Source organism: Heloderma suspectum, chromosome 5 (assembly GCF_057233095.1).
Source record: "Heloderma suspectum isolate Gila_16-S chromosome 5, 16-S_ref, whole genome shotgun sequence".
In the NCBI taxonomy this organism is placed as follows: Eukaryota; Metazoa; Chordata; class Lepidosauria; order Squamata; family Helodermatidae; genus Heloderma; species Heloderma suspectum.
Window position 1 is genome coordinate 95,316,493 of NC_139462.1, and position 17,298 is coordinate 95,333,790.

The 17,298-nt window shown below is 41.6% G+C and overlaps 1 protein-coding gene across 12 annotated transcripts in view; it reads left to right on the forward strand.

Annotated features, from left to right (window-relative positions):
• Nucleotides 1–17,298, forward strand: part of CLOCK (clock circadian regulator) — a 76,729-nt gene that overhangs the window by 49,076 nt on the left and 10,355 nt on the right. For 10 of the 12 annotated variants that reach the window (XM_084856731.1, XM_084856741.1, XM_084856733.1 and 7 more), the window contains 12 exons: nt 1,269–1,387; nt 2,189–2,271; nt 2,478–2,584; nt 4,146–4,293; nt 4,811–4,886; nt 8,042–8,210; nt 8,447–8,547; nt 9,411–9,500; nt 11,582–11,740; nt 12,632–12,838; nt 15,716–15,921; nt 16,875–17,139. In XM_084856731.1, coding sequence (XP_084712857.1) covers nt 1,269–1,387; nt 2,189–2,271; nt 2,478–2,584; nt 4,146–4,293; nt 4,811–4,886; nt 8,042–8,210; nt 8,447–8,547; nt 9,411–9,500; nt 11,582–11,740; nt 12,632–12,838; nt 15,716–15,921; nt 16,875–17,139 — 1,730 coding nt within the window. The remainder of the gene's footprint in view (nt 1–1,268; nt 1,388–2,188; nt 2,272–2,477; nt 2,585–4,145; nt 4,294–4,810; nt 4,887–8,041; nt 8,211–8,446; nt 8,548–9,410; nt 9,501–11,581; nt 11,741–12,631; nt 12,839–15,715; nt 15,922–16,874; nt 17,140–17,298) is intronic. The other 2 variants (XM_084856742.1, XM_084856743.1) reach the window with 1 other exon arrangement.

Consider the following 17,298-nt stretch of genomic DNA (forward strand, 5'->3'; position numbering starts at 1 on the left):
CCTCCCCATCCAGTCACTCACCGTCTCCAGACATTTGGACAGGGATTCTACAGCCAACCTTGGTGAAGATTTGAACGAGAGGTAGAACTGCATGTCATCCGCATATTGATGACACCACACCCCAAACCTCTTGATAATAGCCCCCAGTGGCTTCACATAGATGTTAAATAGCATCGGGGAGAGGATGGAACCCTGTGGCACCCCACAAGTGAGCGGCCATGGGTCCGAAACCACCTCTCCCAGGGCTACCCTCAGGTACCTGCTGGAGAGGAAGGACCGGAACCACCGTAATACGATGTCTCCAATGCCCAACCCCTCCAGGCGGTCCAGGAGGATACCGTGGGCAGTGGTATCAAAAGCTGAGAGGTTGAGGAAAACAAGGAAGGAGCGTTCACCCCTATCCAAAGCCCTCCTCATATTATCCACCAAGGCGACCAAGGCTGTTTCTGTCCCATGCCCAGGCCTTGGGCCCGATTGAAATGGATCTAGATAATTGGCTTCTTCCAAGTGTGCCTTCAACTGCATCGCCACTACTGACAAGCCACCCCAAACCCATGGGCTGTGTTAGGGTTGCAGTGGCTTGTTAACCTCCTAAACAACCCACCCTCGCTGGGTTGGTTTGTAGCAACAAGCTATGGCACACCCTGAGTGTGGCTTGAATATTCAAAATGGTGGCTGCGCCGTGACGAAAATCCCTGCAGAGGAAGTCATCCACGATGGCTTCTTGTTGTGTGTGAACCAGGCCCCAGAGTTATATGGCTGCCCTCCTCCCTGCTACTATGAGGCAGACTCCCCTCCAGGGAATAGAATGGATATAATCCTCCCTCAGGGTGATATGGGTACACTGTGGAAGGGGCCATGGCAAGGGATGCTAGTGGCAGGCACAATGTGTCCAACTCTGACAGTTGCGTATGCTTGCTTCAGAGCTTCATTGTATTGAACAAAGGGCTATTTCAGCCCATGCAAAACCATTTCTGTTCAATTAGTGTAGAATGTTTACATTTTAATTTTAACTGTATGTGAGATTACATTGTGCAACCTGATGGAATCAGGCATTTAATTGTATTTAATAAACTGTAGTTTCACTGCTAAACAAATGCTTTCAACGATCATGCCACAAACCGCATTATTAAATTCACATTTTTTAAATGTAGGCTTGTTTTATATTTCCTCCCAGGTGATGTTCCTTTTTATGTTGGATTATTAATTATATGTCCTCGCCTAGAGGTCATGCTTAGAAACTGATCATCTCTTTCTCTTCTCCTTAGTGCCTAACTCTGCACATAATGGTTATGAAGAAACCATCCAGCGGTCTCATAGGCCTTCCTATGAAGACAGAGTTTGCTTTGTAGCTACAGTTAGGTTAGCTACACCTCAATTTATCAAGGTATGTTAGAATTATCATATCTTCAATGTCTATATTTGCTTATCTTTTTGTATTTAATTTAATCTAAGCTTTTCTTATTGAATGAATAATAATTTAAATAACCACACTCCAATCCAGTATAAGGGCTTGCTTGTATGAATTGCCTACTGGATTGGGTGCTGTGCAGTCTCACATCCGCATCCAGCCTACATGTTTGGTGATCTTTGCTGGATCAGGCCCAAGCACACATCCCCAGCAGATGGTTGGTGCAGTTGGTTTTTGACAGTGCTAACCACCTGTTTGTAGGAGCAGAGAGGCTCAATCCAGGGGTGGCTTCTTCTCAAAGCTGATGTTCAGTGCCTTCCATATAGGCATTTTGAAGCATGAGAAGTAGCCTTTCATGGTGCAAAGTTAAATTGGCTGGAGGATTTATGATTAAGAATTTCCTCTTTTAAGAAGAATCTAACATGTCAGTTGTTACTGAAACAATACAACGCCCTTCCTTGTCAACTGGCACATTCCTAGATGTGAAGAGGTAGGTGGAGTGCTGAAGGTGCCTGTTCCTTTGTTGGTCCCATACACATGATTCTTACGGTGATGAGCTTGCCTTTCTCATCCTGATAAAATAGGCATAGCACATGTTGGGTCTATAGTGGGTAGTTGCTTGAATTATTCCTCTTCCAAGCAGCAATGAAACAGCAAAATAAGAAATATTTTGCATGTTACATTCATGTTAATTTAATTGTTTGGAAGCCTGGATTTCAGAAGAGTTTTTAAATTAGAGTAGAGCAGTTCTGAGAGACTTACTTTTTTATTTTTTAGGAAATGAGCACTGTTGAAGAACCCAATGAAGAGTTCACCTCTAGACATAGCTTAGAATGGAAGTTCCTTTTCTTGGATCACAGGTGCCATTTCTTACAATGTAGTACTAAACGGTAGCATTCTGTTACCGTTAGTGGCCACTAATTGGCATTGGCTATTTATAGCAAGAAATGCATTTTACTTTTTTATTGAATACATTTTACTTGATTGAAGTACAAGTATAATAAATAGTATGACTCACTTCTTCTGTTCTGAGAAATAAAGTAACAACTCCTGTATCATTATTCAGGGCACCACCAATAATAGGTTATTTACCATTTGAAGTGTTGGGGACATCAGGCTATGATTATTATCACGTGGATGACCTAGAAAATCTGGCAAAATGTCATGAACACTGTAAGTAAATGTCATCGTTATTGTTTATAAACCACACCAATTATCTTGTATAGTAGATGTGGAACCTTTGTGATAATATGAAGTATTGTAAGAGGATAGTGGTATTTATTTACCAGTATAATAACTTTTGAGTGGCACCTGTCAGATGTATTAGCCTGTATTCAATCTGGCTGTATTAATAGGGAGAAATATTTTGATCCATCAAAAACTCTTCTCATTGTAAACAAAATCTTACTGCATTTTATGGTTGCCATAATGGTAATTTTTATACATTTTATGGAAAGCTGCTTCCATAAAATGCTTTTAGCATTTTAAAATGTTTTCTGTCATACATATTTTCTGATTATGTGGCTACTGCAATCAAGTTACAAGCTGGGGCACTATATTTTTGTGAAAAATATGTCAGTGTGTAGAAATGTCCTTAAGTCCTTAAACTGTGATCCAAAGAACTGCACAACTAGTTTTGCATAGCCCAAAGGGCTTTGGACTTCTACATTTCTTTCTTTCTATACTTTCATAGAATGTTTTGTTTTAAACAATGCAAACATAACAAGGGCAGGTGAGGAGTTAAGGTATAAAGGGAACAGGTTACAGGTCACAAGGAAAAAGGGATTGATGTGAGGAGAAGAAGAATGTAAGTACAGTCAAGTAAACCACTATGTTAAAGAGGGCAGCTAGACAAATATGTCAGTTTATGCAGCCTAGATGTCCAAATGTGTTTTGGGACAGTAAGCTGCACATTCAAATATGGAAAGGTCAGTAAGGTCCTCTGTCAGTTGAAGGGTTGATGGCAAGGATTTGTCCTTCCAGTGTTGGAGTTTTAAGCTTTTCACAATCCTGAGTACTCCCAAGACCCATTTTTGTTGGCCTTCTGGCAATTTTGAAAGCACAGAAATATAGTTCTGGAGTATGTGGACATCAAAGAACTTCAAGGAAGTCATGCTTGCATCATATGCAGTAGTACTGTAAGATCAATACTATAGCACCAACTCCTAGCAGAAGTGGACTTGGGTTTTTTTTAACTTGTCCAGTATGCTTGAAATAATAATTTAACCTTAATTTCTCAGATGAGACAAGACACGGAGGCAAGACCAACACTCCACTACTCTTTGTATATGGGGTGCTCCTATTCCTTGTTTCATTCCTTTATAATAACCTGAATATCTGGTTTGTGATTTTCTAAGGACAGCCCTTTTTCACATGGCAAACCACTTTTGAAACTGAGGGAAATTTCAAAAGCAGTTTGTGAAATGACATAATGGTCTGTTGCTCATGAAGAAAAAGTAAAACATTGCACTCGGCATGTCTGAGCCCTTGGTTCTGTGCATTGTTATGTGTGGTTTGTTTCTTGTATTGTAACCTGTCCTATGCCACATTGAGGATCATTTGACTGAAAGGTGGGATGTAAATGCAAATATATAAATGGTGCTTCCACACTATTTATTGTTTTCTTTATTTTATATGTTTGTATACTGCCCTTCAACTAGTTGGTTCCACTGTTTCAATCCACATCCAAGAGTTGGCATCTTTTGAAGTAAAACCATATTGTTTCATTCTTTAGTAATGCAGTATGGAAAAGGGAAGTCCTGCTATTACAGATTCCTCACAAAGGGGCAACAGTGGATTTGGTTGCAGACTCATTACTATATCACTTACCATCAGTGGAATTCTAGACCAGAGTTCATCGTATGTACGCACACAGTAGTAAGGTAACAGAATTTTGCATAATTTTTTATTTCAAATATTTGCAAAAATGTACAACTATAATTTTGCAAATTTTATCAAGCATTAGGAAAGTGGCTAAAAACCCATCAAAGAGTAGTATCCAATGGGGGCTGCTGTACTCCCACTGACTCTATTGCACCGGCAGGACTGACTTCTTGCACAATGGAGAGTTAGCAGTTCTAAAAGTAACCCTGGAAATGAGCAGAAATGCTCATTTCTGGATTGGGTCAGTTTTCCTGACTTGTCCCATTCCAGAACCTGCTTAGAACTGCTAACTCCCTGTTGCATAAGCAGTTGATCCTGCTGGCACATGGGCACAATAGGATACTGCCCAATGTCTTCTAAGCTAGTCATAACTATTAGCATATTTATGCATTGATTTAGGCCCCTATACTTTTTTCTGAAATACCTTTAAAAGTATGATATATATACAGTATTTGCTACTATTTTGGTAAGCCAACGTGACGCAATAACCTGAAATTTTGATTTATTTATTTGTAGTTATGCAGAAGTTCGAGCAGAAAGGCGGCGTGAACTTGGTATTGAAGAGTCTCTGCCAGAGATAGCAGCAGATAAAGTAAGTTTGCCACCATCCTCTTATATTGTTTTTTTTCTCTGAGATATCTTAATACCTTTAAAATTACTTTGCATTTTTAAAACAACCTTGGATCTCCAAAAAGTGTTTGTGTATTTGTGTAGCTATATACAAAAACATGATTCAGGTTTCTCGATCATTCTTTTTAATAGTTTTTACTGGCAAACAGAGACCAAAATATTTTTATTCAGGGTCCCATTGTGTATGAGATGAACACACAAAAATAATGGGTTGGATACAAAGAATGGTAGGTGGAACTGTTCCACACAAATGCTAGTGGAAGAGTTTGTGTGATGCTATTTTACGCAAATTATGCAACAGTTCTCATGCTTCCATTTGCATCAGAACTTGCACAAGCTCTCGAACAAGAGAAAAAGCACCTTTTGATTTAGTTTCATTTTTATTACATAATGCTTGCATGGGTCGTTAAGTTTTTTGGGACCATGGGCCCTTGTGGAATTTTGGGAAAACAATGTGGGCATTACGATAACATGGCTACCATGGGGCTTTGGCATTCACAAAAAATAGCTACCCTACCCCCTTCTTCCTACTCTTTTTCTTTGGTTACCAGATTAACATGTCTGTTTAGAAGTCCCACTGAGTTCATTATGACTCACTCCCAAGTAAGTGTGTATGGGGTTGCACCTTAAACTTCGCATGTCTGTGGCTTAAATAGAGCTGTTCCCTCAGAGCAAGACATTGGCTTGCTATTCCAGAGAATTGGACCAGCTTCTCTTCCGCTGCAGCATTTGCTGCAGCAAGAGAGTGGCCAGTATGGCTCTGTGGAGTACCCGCCTGCCCTTTGCCTTACTCTGAGGGGTCTTCAGAGTGAAACATAGGACAAGTGGCAAAGCTCCAAAGACCTGTGCTGGCTGCTTTCCTGCTACAGCATTTTCCACAGCAGAAGAGTGGCCAGTGGGTCTCTCCAGAGCTGCCACCCACCCTATCCTCATTTTATTTTATTTATTATTAAATTTATTAATCGCCCATCTGGCTGGTCACCCAGCCACTCTGGGCGATGTACAGCATACAATAAAACAGTTTAAACCAATAAAATTCTACAGTAAAAACATTTTCTAAAATACCCTAACCCACCCCAAATGCCTGCCTGAACAACCACGTTTTTAATGCATGACGGAAGCTCATTAAAGAGGGGGCATGGCGGAGTTCCCTAGGGAGGGAGTTCCACAGAGTGGGGGCCACCACAGAAAAGGCCCTCTCCCTCGTCCCCACCAGTCTAGCTTTTCCTGGCTGATGGGATAGAGAGAAGGCCATCCGAGGCTGATCTTGTTAAGCGGCCTGTCTGGTGTTGCTGGAGGCGCTCCTTAAGATAGGCTGGGCTGGAACCATATAGGGTTTTAAAGGTCAAAACCAACACCTTGAATTTGGCCCGGAAAACAGCTGGTAGCCAGTGCAACTCCTTCAGCACTGGAGTGATGTGATCTCACCAGCGGCTGCCTTTAATCAGGCGAGCCGCTGCGTTCTGTACCAGCTGCAGCTTCCGAACTGTCTTCAAGGGTAACCCTACGTAGAGCGCATTACAGTAGTCTAAATGAGAGGAGACCAGGGCATGTACTACCGATGGGAGCAGATGGTTGGGAAGGAAGGGGCGCAGCCACCGTATCAGATGGAGTTGATACAGCGCTGTCCGGCTCACAGCTGACACCTGAGCCTCCATGGACAGCTGGGAGTCCAAAATGACCCCTAGGCTGCGGACCTGGTCTTTCAAGAGTAGCCGTAACCCATTCAACACCAGGTCAACATCCCCCAGCCTCCTCTTGTCTCCCACCAAAAGTACCTCGGTCTTGTCAGGGTTCAGCTTCAGCCTATTCCTCCCCATCCAGCCACTCACTGTCTCCAGACATTTGGACAGGGATTCTACGGCCAACCTTGGTGAAGATTTGAACAAGAGGTAGAGCTGTGTGTCATCCGCATATTGATGACGCTGCACCCCAGACCTCCTGATGATAGCCCCCAGCGGCTTCACATAGATGTTAAATAGCATCGGGGAGAGGATGGAACCCTGTGGCACCCCACAAGTGAGTGGCCACGGGCCCGAAACCTCCTCTCCCAGTGCTACCCTCTGGTACCCGCCAGATAGGAAAGACCGGAACCACCGCAATACGATGTCTCCAATGCCCAACCCCTCTAGGAGGTCCAGGAGGATACCATGGTCAACGGTATCAAAAGCCGCTGAGAGGTCGAGGAGAACAAGGAAGGAGCATTCACCCCTATCCAAAGCCCTCCTCATATCATCTACCAAGGCGACCAAGGCCGTTTCTGTCCCATGCCTAAGCCTGAAGCCCGACTGAAATGGGTCTAGATAATCAGTTTCTTCCAAGTGTGCCTTCAGCTGCATCGCCACCACCCGCTCAATCACCTTGCCCAAAAATGGCAGATTTGAGGCTGGGCAAAAGTTCTTCAGAACTTGGGGATTCAAGGAGGGCTTCTTTAAGAGCGGTCTTATCACTGCCTCCTTGAGGGCTGATGGCATCACTCCCTCCTCAAGGGGGGCGTTCACCACCGCCCTGATCCCCTCACCCAGTCTCTCTCTGCAGCCCATAATGAGCCAAGATGGGCAAGGATCAAGTAAGCAGGTGGTCGGCCTTACAGATGAAAGCACCTTGTCCACTTCATCAGGAGGAAGAAGCTGGAACCGATCCCACAAAACCGGTTTGCCACAGGCCGCCTCTTGCTCACTAACTGTATCCACAGTGTGCAGAGTAACACACCTAATCTGATCAATTTTATCTGCAAAGTGCCTTGCCAAGGCCTCACAGGAGGCCTTAGAATGCTCCAGTGGTTCAGGAGCCACAGGAGCCATATATCCTCACTCTTAGAGGTCCTCAGAGTGAGGCATAGAGGGCGGTGATGGTGGGGCTCGTGATCTTCCCAGCATTGGAGGGGCGTGCACAATCCACCACCCTTCCAGATCCACTGCCTGAGGCAAGGGATTCACTCTGCCTCATGGAAGTGCTGGCCCTGTGAGATGGTAAGTGGGGCTGGAATACGTTAGAGAAGGTGAATCGTATGGATATGAGTGTCACTAGAAATTTACTTTCATTGTTTAGCCCCATATTTGAATATTCGTAAAAACATAATTGGTTTTTGCTAATTTGGGTTTTTTTGGTGATAAGCCAGCCAAACCATTTTTATTGTTTCAGAGTCAGGACTCTAGTTCTGACAACCATATAAACACAGTAAGCCTCAAAGAAGCATTGGAGAGATTTGAAGACAGCCCCACACCTTCTGCCTCCTCCAGGAGTTCAAGGAAATCTTCTCATACTGCAGTTTCAGACCCTTCATGTGAGTGATTGACTTAAATTATGTCTCCCTCTGATCTGTTAATGATATTTTAATTAGTAAACCATGTGGCTATAAAAGCAAAACATAATTCATAGTAGCTCAATGGTATCAGTTTTGCAAAGATATACAGTTTCACTGCAGTGAACTAATCATTTGTCCAAGTATATATGTGTATGCTCAAGAGTGAGGATGAATAAAAATTTCCCTCTTCAATTTTACATTGGCTGTGATTTCAGCAACACCAACAAAGATGACAATGGATACTAGCACTCCTCCAAGGCAAAATTTATCCACTCATGAAAAGTCTGCACAAAGGAGGGCTTCACTTGGTAATCAGGTAATTCTTGGGAAAGCAATATCTCTTTTTCGTATGTTACGGGATGTGAACTTTAGATTTCACATGTTTAAAAGAATGAAAGCAACACCCCCCCCCCCCCCCCGCCTGTTTGCCTAATTCACCCAGTTTGGAGAGATCCTTTTCAAAACTTTCATTTGTCTGCTTGGAGATTTGCCTGCCTGAATATGTCTTCTATATATACAGTTTTACTGTCATTTTCTTAATGTCACCCAATATTGCTTGCCTTTTAAAAATCTTTGAGCGTAATGCCATAGATTTGAATGGAAATTAGATTTAAAATAAATTTTAATTTGGTGATGGTGAAGGTGTTGTATTAGTTTAATTGTTATGTGTTTTGTGGCATTCATATCCGTTGTATGTAGTGCTGAGTTTTATGTCTTTTCTATATAATGTAACCATTAGTTGAGTGTGTAGGTTTGAAGATGCTATGAAAAGCTAGTTTATCCCACAAGAACAAGAGAGGAGGGCACACTGGAGCACAGACCTCTCTAAGGCTTCTGCTTTGGACTCCTGCTCTCTGTCTACGTCCTTGGGATGTACAACTCTTGCATTTGGCTTTTTATGTATATGTATGTATATGTGGGTAAATCAAAGAGAAAACTGAAAGCACCAAATGCTTTAAAGTGGTCCGAACTCCTTCTAACCATCCCATGACAGGAGGATTCATTTCTACTTACAGAGTTACAGAAAGAAAGGAACATTTTATTTGTGCGTGTGCTTCTGAAACCTCACTGCCTCGAAATACAGTTTGGAAATTAGTTTTCTGTAAAGAAAGAAATAATTGGCCATGAAAGAAGTTTGGTGTGATAATTATAATATGGATGTATATTTTTAAATCCTAGTCTTTAAATTCCCAATCTATTGGACAACCATTAGCACAACCAATGATGACCCAGCCTGCAACTTTACAGATTCAGCAAGGCATGTCTCAGGTACCAGTTAAATCTGAATGCATATTAAAGCAAACATCACATTTTGATACTGGGAACCAAAAACATAATTAGATGTAGAATTTAAGCTATGAATTTGGACAAGATTAAACTTTATTGAGACAAAGTATAATAAAAATTGATATTTTAAATATTAAAATCATGTCCTTATGGATTAAGGACAAAATCATGTCCTTAGAATGGAAGCTTTAAAAAAATGATTGTCTGTGAGTACAGATAGTTGGATGTAATCTGTCATTTACACTCTGATTTTATTGCTTACAGCAGGAATGGTCAGTTTCTGTATTTTCAGATGCTACTCTATTGTTCATACACTAGCCTGGGGTCTAGAAAATCTGACCCTCATGGTCAATCAGGCTCTGTAATAAAGTTAGCATTAGTTAGCACTAATTGTATCACAGATATGGAACACATTTGCATGGATGAAGTGAAGGCATTGATTTGGGGGTTGGGGGAAAAAGTTGTCCGGAGGAATAAATGTTTCCTGAAAAATCTCAAGTGCAGGTTGGTAACGGTTCTTTGCTTTTCCAGAATGTACATGAAATAGTAAGGCAATACTATTTATATGAAATTACACATAGTGTCTTAGTACTTATTTCCCCTTACAAGTGACTCTGGGAACTATTTTCTGTTTTTTTATGCACACCCTTCTTAAAGTTTGGTAAGTCACCAGTGACCCATGAGTTGCTTTGGGGGCTGGATCTGGAACATGGCTCAATAAGACCCATTGGTTTAAACTGAGACATTGAATTGTCCTAATTCAGCAGTTCGTGTGTGTGCGTAGACATCTACACAAATTTTGTGAGCCAATAAAATGTAAAATCAGTCAAATGGGACAAAATGGTATTTCTGCTGTTCAGTTTTGCCATTGAATTGTGCCCTAAGACCCAATTTAAGAGCCCATATTGTGCAAAGAGCAAAAATTTAAAAAAATCTCAGTGAGATCACACTTAAAACATCATCTGGGCATTGCTAATTACTGAGGATTCAGTCCATTACCCTTGGGGCATCTTAGTGGTGAATCAGTAATAGTTTTCTGTACTGTAAACATCTGCAAAATCCATGAGGATATCCTCTTAGCTGGATCCACGTTTCATAAATAACAGATGGATGTATTTCTCACTATAGATTTGATTGGTTTGGTTGCTTAAGCAAGATTTACATTGGAATTTTATTTTATTTTATTTATTTATTTCATTTCTATACCGCCCAATAGCTGAAGCTCTCTGGGAGGTTCACAAAAATTAAAACCAAACAGCACACAATAAAACAATTTAAAACATATAGAACATTAAAACCACAATATAACAATACAACCACAATAAAACCTAGCAGCAGTGCAGGAGTTTAAAATACAGATTTAAAACAGCAAAGCTAAAAGTTTAGAAAGCTAAAATGCTAAAATGCCTGGGAAAATAAAAAGGTCTTCACCTGGCGCCGAAAGGAATACAATGTAGGTGCCAGGCGAACCTCACTAGGGAGCTCATTCCAGAGCAGGAGTGCCACAGCAGAAAAAGCCCTCCTCCCAGTAGGCACCCGCCTCACTTCCTTTGGCAGGGGCTCATGGAGAAGGGCCGCTGACGATGATCTTGAGGTCCGGGTAGACACATATGGGTGAAGGCGATCCTTCAGATAACCTGGCCCCAAGCCGTTAAGGGCTTTACATGTTAATACCAGCAGTTTGAATCAGGCCTGGAAATGGACTGGCAGCCAGTGCAGCTGAAAAAGTTTTATCCCTTCTCTTGGACGCCACTTGGATTTGTACAACTGGGAGCTAGAAAGAAAGTCCCTTCTGTTAATGGCTCCCATTACCCGACCTCTTTTCTCTTGGTTCAGCAGGTCCTGTTTTCTCTTAGTTATACCTGTTAAGGTTTCTCTAAAATGGACAATATCCAGGGCTTATTGTCAGATGCCTCAACTTATGGCTTTAATATAAATATAATTATTTCTGTGTGCAGAAGATTGATTGCAGGATGTTTATGTAGTAGCGGAATACTTTTCCTACGGCATATTGGTTACTGATTCAGATATTTCTTGTGTTTTATTTAAATGTTGCTTTGCAGCCTATGCTACAGTTTTCTGCTCAACTTGGAGCTATGCAGCACTTAAAGGACCAATTGGAGCAAAGAACGCGAATGATAGAAGCAAACATTCATCGCCAACAAGAAGAGCTGCGCAAGATTCAGGAACAACTCCAAATGGTCCATGGTCAAGGGCTCCAGGTGGGTTAAAGTTGAGCAGACACTAACATGGCTAGTGTTTCTACACTTAATTTCTCTGTATATGTGTATGGGGGTGGGGGGCAGCTACATTCAGACATATGGTAAGCCAGAATTTTCAAAATTCTGGCATATTGTGACCAAGCAAGCATGCTGGTGCATACTGCTCAATTGCTCTTGCTTAGCTCTTCCTGCCAGCAGAAGTGGCAAAATAAGTCAGGCACTTTCCATCCATGTTTTTTTTTAGCATGATGCCTGAACCAGGAACTCTCACTTGCTGCTCTCTTAATAAGCAAGTGTCATAAGCAAAGAACAAACTGTAAAAAATAATAATTCTGCCTTACCATGACATCCGAATGTGACCAGAGAGAGCAGGATGACCTTTGGTTTCAGCAAATTAAGTACTGACTGAACATTTCTTTGTGCCGGAATACATGTTTTTTTCTAGACACAATTTGTAATATTTCCTGGAGAAAAACATGCCTTTTATGTGATAGCATTTAATCCAATCTCTCTCTCTCTCTCATTAGAAATTCTGCTATTAACAAAATAAGTTTTAAGGTACACAATTTAGAATATATAGAATTTGGGACTTTTTCCCTTTATCAGATTAACAGTGCAATCCTATACGTGTCTATTCAGAAGTAAGCCCCATTGAGTTCAATGCGACTTATTCCCAGGTAAGTGTCTATAGGGGTGCACTTTAAGCCTCATATGTCCATTGGCTTAAATAGAGCTGTTCCTGACAAGCTATATTATTAGACAAAATAATTGTGCATCTACTTTTTACTTCTAGCACCAAAGATTCAATGACCTTTAAAAAAAATGATTTGTGTGTTCTGGATGCTCAGTAGTATTTTAAGCATTGACATGTGTTCTGTTTTCTTCTGAAAGATGTTCTTGCAGCAATCAACACCTGGATTAAACTTTGGTTCTGTGCAGCTGACTTCTGGAAACCCATCAAATATTCAACAGATTACACCAATTAACATGCAAGGTCAAGTCGTTCAAGCTAATCAGATCCAAGGTGGCATGAACACTGGGCATGTTGGTACTCAGCACATGATACAGCAACAGCCTCTACAAAGTAATACAGCACAGGTAACTAACACTCTCAGGTGAAAATCTTCAAGATAGAATTCAGCTGTGTGCTCATATGCAGTTGTTTCTCAAATGTAGCCATTGAGTCTGCATGTTGACACCAGAGGGTTGTCCTTTAGCAGATGTTATTTATTCTTCAAGCACTTAACTTCTACCAGGTACTTAACTTCTACCAGGGAAGGGCTTGGAGTGCAGGAAAGTATGACTCATATTGCTAAATCCAACTTTAAGAAGTTTCTTGGAGAATTAAATGGGTAGCAAGCAGGGCTGTTGTGCAAAGCCTGTTGTAGCCCATCTGTGGTGTACAAAAGAAGCAAGATGTGATTGGGCAAATACAAGTCAGGAGGCTAGAGAAGCCAAAGTATAGGTACCTGAAAAATGAGCAACTTTCCATTATCAGAAGGAGAGGGCACATTCAGGGTAAACTGAATTCGTAACGGTGTAGCTGCTATTACTGCGGTACAGGAGTTAATGGATGGGGTAGGCATCATTTACTGGAATTTGTTTTTGGCACATGATGCCATCTAGTGGGTTTTCTAATTTTTGTTGAGCTATTGAAAAATAAGTTGCACCAGTAGGTGGAAGACTTCACTTCTGCCCACTCCTTTTGGGGGGGATATTGTTTCTTGTCCTGTAGTGAGCAGGACAAGAAACAATATGTAGGATGCTTCAGTGACAAATATTGTCCTCAGGACTACATAGCTCTGATTTTTCAGAAATTGTGTTTGTTTATTTTATTTTAAAATATTTCTATACTGACTGTCATGTATAACAGCAGCAGCCATAACTTAAAAATCAAAAGACAGGTGTCATGAATCAATAAATGCAAGGGCAAATCAAAACTGTTTTCTGTGTGTGCCTAAATGGCAACAGAGCCCTCACATTTTTAATTTCTGTGGGGATGGTATTGATGGACATCTGCAGGGTGTGGCACAACCAAGAGGACCTCTGATGAGGATTGCAGTTGTTGGGTAAATCTATATGGGAGGAAGCATTCTCTCAGGTATCCTGGTCCCAAGTGGTTTAGGGGTTTATAGGTTCGAAAGCAAGAAATTGCAAGTAGATAAATAGGTACCGCCTCGGAGGGAAAGGTAACAGCGTTCCGTGCACCTTGGTGTTCAGTCATGCCAGCCACATGACCATGGAAGCATCTTCGGACAGCGCTGGCTCTTCAGCTTAGAAACGGGGATGAGCACCGCACCCCAGAGTCGGACACGACTGGTTGGGGACACCTTTACCTTTTTTTAGGTCAATACCAAAACCTTGAACCTGACCCAATAGTAAATTGGTAGCTACCAATGAATGAAGCATTAATTGCTTAACTGAAAGAATTAATCCATTTTATTAATAATAGCTTTTAAATACAATTCTAATTTGAACTGTTTCTTGCATAAAGTGTGTTCTGTTGTGAATGAGTCCCATACTTTGGCAAGGTGAGCTTCCAAAAGTCAGGGGGAAAATGTAGTAATTAGGCCAAAACAAAGGAAACTATGTAACTGGCACTAGTAGCCTGAACAGGCCAGTTTAAGAGAGTGTATTGTATACTTGAAGAACTCCAGAAAACCCCAAAGGCAATGAAATAGGGGTTACCACATGGCTCCCTTACTCAGTAGGATCAGTCAGTGGTGGGGTACAGGGAAGACAGAGTTTATCTCCATCAGATGGACTGGGTAGGTGGCAGATGGGTAGGCTGTCTGCATTCTTAACCTGTCAGAAACTGGACTGGAAGAATTTGGACATACTCTTGAGGTTCTCCTTGTCTATCTACTGTAAGCCTCTACTTTTAAAAGCCTCATTTCCCGATGTGAACATTGTGGATCTGCGTTGCCTTTCTTGCTTCATATAATACATTTAAGATCCCTTTAAAAAGAAGAAATGATTTTGCCAGCTCTTCTTCTTGAAAAAATGGAATGATCTCAAAATATCCCATGCACTGCAATTGCTATGTTAAAAAGCAGGAGAATTAAAGAACATGTTAAGCAGTATTTGTTGTGAAATATCAAATTACTGAGGTTCTTTAAATAAATGGATTTTAAAACATTTTTCTGATTTGTAAAAAAAAGGAAATATGCATGCATAGAAAATAAAATAAATAAAATACATTATGTACATATAAATAAATCTTCCATAATACAGGTCATTTCCTTTTCTCTCTTCCCATTGTTTGAACAAACCCCAACCATCCTTCACAAAAGGAATTCCTTACGGTGACCCCTAATGCCTTTTTCTAGTTCCTACTATTCACATGCCAGAGGTCATTTAGGGTTAGTGATTCCATCACAGAACACAAGTTTCTGGAGCTCTAATGCCATGTGTATAATTATAGCAAAGCTAAAAAATTGATATTACGCAATTAGTGTAATTAAGAGCACAATCCTATTTGGATCTGCCCTGGCTACTCGTAAGCCTCCAAACTCAGAGGCTGATGAATATCCAATGCAGTCTGCATTTTAGGTAGACAGGCAATTTCACCCATCTAGTGGAGGGGGTGGAAAGGAAGCTGGGACGGCCATAGCATCTGTCATATGGCCGCCGCCCTGGTCTCCTCCCCTCCCTGCCCCTGGGAACACCTCCTTTTCCCCATCTCCATGCTCCATTTTGCAAGTGTGGAAAGGTAGTCAGCACAGTTCTCTCCATGCCACTACAAGGTGGATGGGGCCAGGAGCACGGTTCCCTGGCTCTGAGCCAGGAAACTGAAGAGTCCTATGTCCCCCAGACGCTGTCTAGGGACATAGGATTGCTCCCTCTGTAATAATCATTTTTATTTAATCCAGAATGCTTAGCAGTCTGTGGTTTCTTACAATTTGGGAAGGCAGTGGTTTAAATCTGTGGAGTCATGCTGAATAATCTTGTTGACAAGATATATTTTTTCTGCAGCATAGTCAACAAAGCATTCTCGGTGGGCACAGTCAACAGACTACTCTTGCTACTCATTCTCAGAACACGTTGTCAGCCCCATTGTATAACACTATGGTAATTTCCCAGCCGGCTACAGGAAATGTGGTCCAGATTCCTTCTACTTTACAACAAAGTAATAACCAGAATGCTGCCATTACCACATTTTCCCAGGATAGACAAATCAGGTAAGTGTTAAGAGAGACAAGTGGAACTTGCAACAAAATATTGCAAGTATCCTACCTTTTTTCAGGATACTGCATTCCATCCCACTTTCCTCCAGCAGACAGTCAGCATTCTGTGGCCACTGAGCATGCTTGGTCCTCTTGAGCTGCTTGAATTTGGGTGTTGTTGTTGGTTTTTTTTTTACTGCTATAGGTTTTTCCACCATAATGTTTTGTTCTACTTCTACAAACCTTGGGGTTACCCTGAGCATGCAGATTCCTCTTGTTTCTCAGAAGCTCCATTTTGGCTACATAGCCATCATAACTGAGTTCACTATTAGTATATATGATGATAGCTTTTAGAGGAACTTTGCTTGGAGGTCTTTCGTCTTTAGCATCAGTTGTTGTCCTAAAGAAGACTTAGATAGCAAAAGATGGTTCATTATGAGTTCATTTCAGCTGGAGAGTGCACTTGGTGTAACAAAATGGGAAAAGAAGAGGAAGAAGGCCCAGCATAATGAGAATCTTTTGATTTTTCGTCTAGAACTGTTAGTCATGATAGCTAAATGGAACCTCCCAGGTTTAGAGGAAGATGATATGCCTCTGGTTACCAGTTGCTGGGTGCCAACCAGTGGTGGTGGGCTATCGCCTTCATGGCCCACTTGTGAATTTCCTGAAATTACACACCCGAGTGGGGAGAGGGCCTTTTTGGTGGCAATGCCCTGCCTTTGGAATACTTTCCCCAAGGAGCTTTGACTGGCACCTACTTTTGTTCATTACCCTGGAAATACTTGTATTGAAGGGTTGCACACTGTTGCAGACAGATAATTTAAGATGAGCCCTTGGTCCAGTCTAGCAGGGCTGCAATTATGCCTTGGATGAGACTGACAGCATAGCAAGCACTGATCAAACTAATTTGTGTGTAGTTTGTTTTAGCATACCCAAGAGAGGCAACAAATATTTCTATCCTTTCACAGATTTTCCCAGGGTCAGCAACTTGTAACAAAATTAGTCACTGCCCCTGTGGCTTGTGGAGCAGTAATGGTACCGAGTACTATGTTCATGGGACAGGTGGTGACTGCTTACCCCACTTTTGCTGCACAACAGCAGCAGCCACAGACATTATCAATAACGCAGCAGCAGCAGAGCCAGCAGGAACACCAGCAACAGCAGCAGCAGCTTGCTACAGTTCAGCAACCAACTCAGGCTCAGCTGACCCAGCACCCACAACAGTTCTTGCAGGTAATGCCATGTGTGTGTCCCATATGACCAGCTTTTTGAATTGTGCAATTTAATTAAATGTTACATAACTTCAAAGGACCTGGGCTGAAAGATGTTCTTTCATAGACCGATGATGTTATACAAGTTTGGCTTTTAGTACGTATGTAATGCACACCTTAT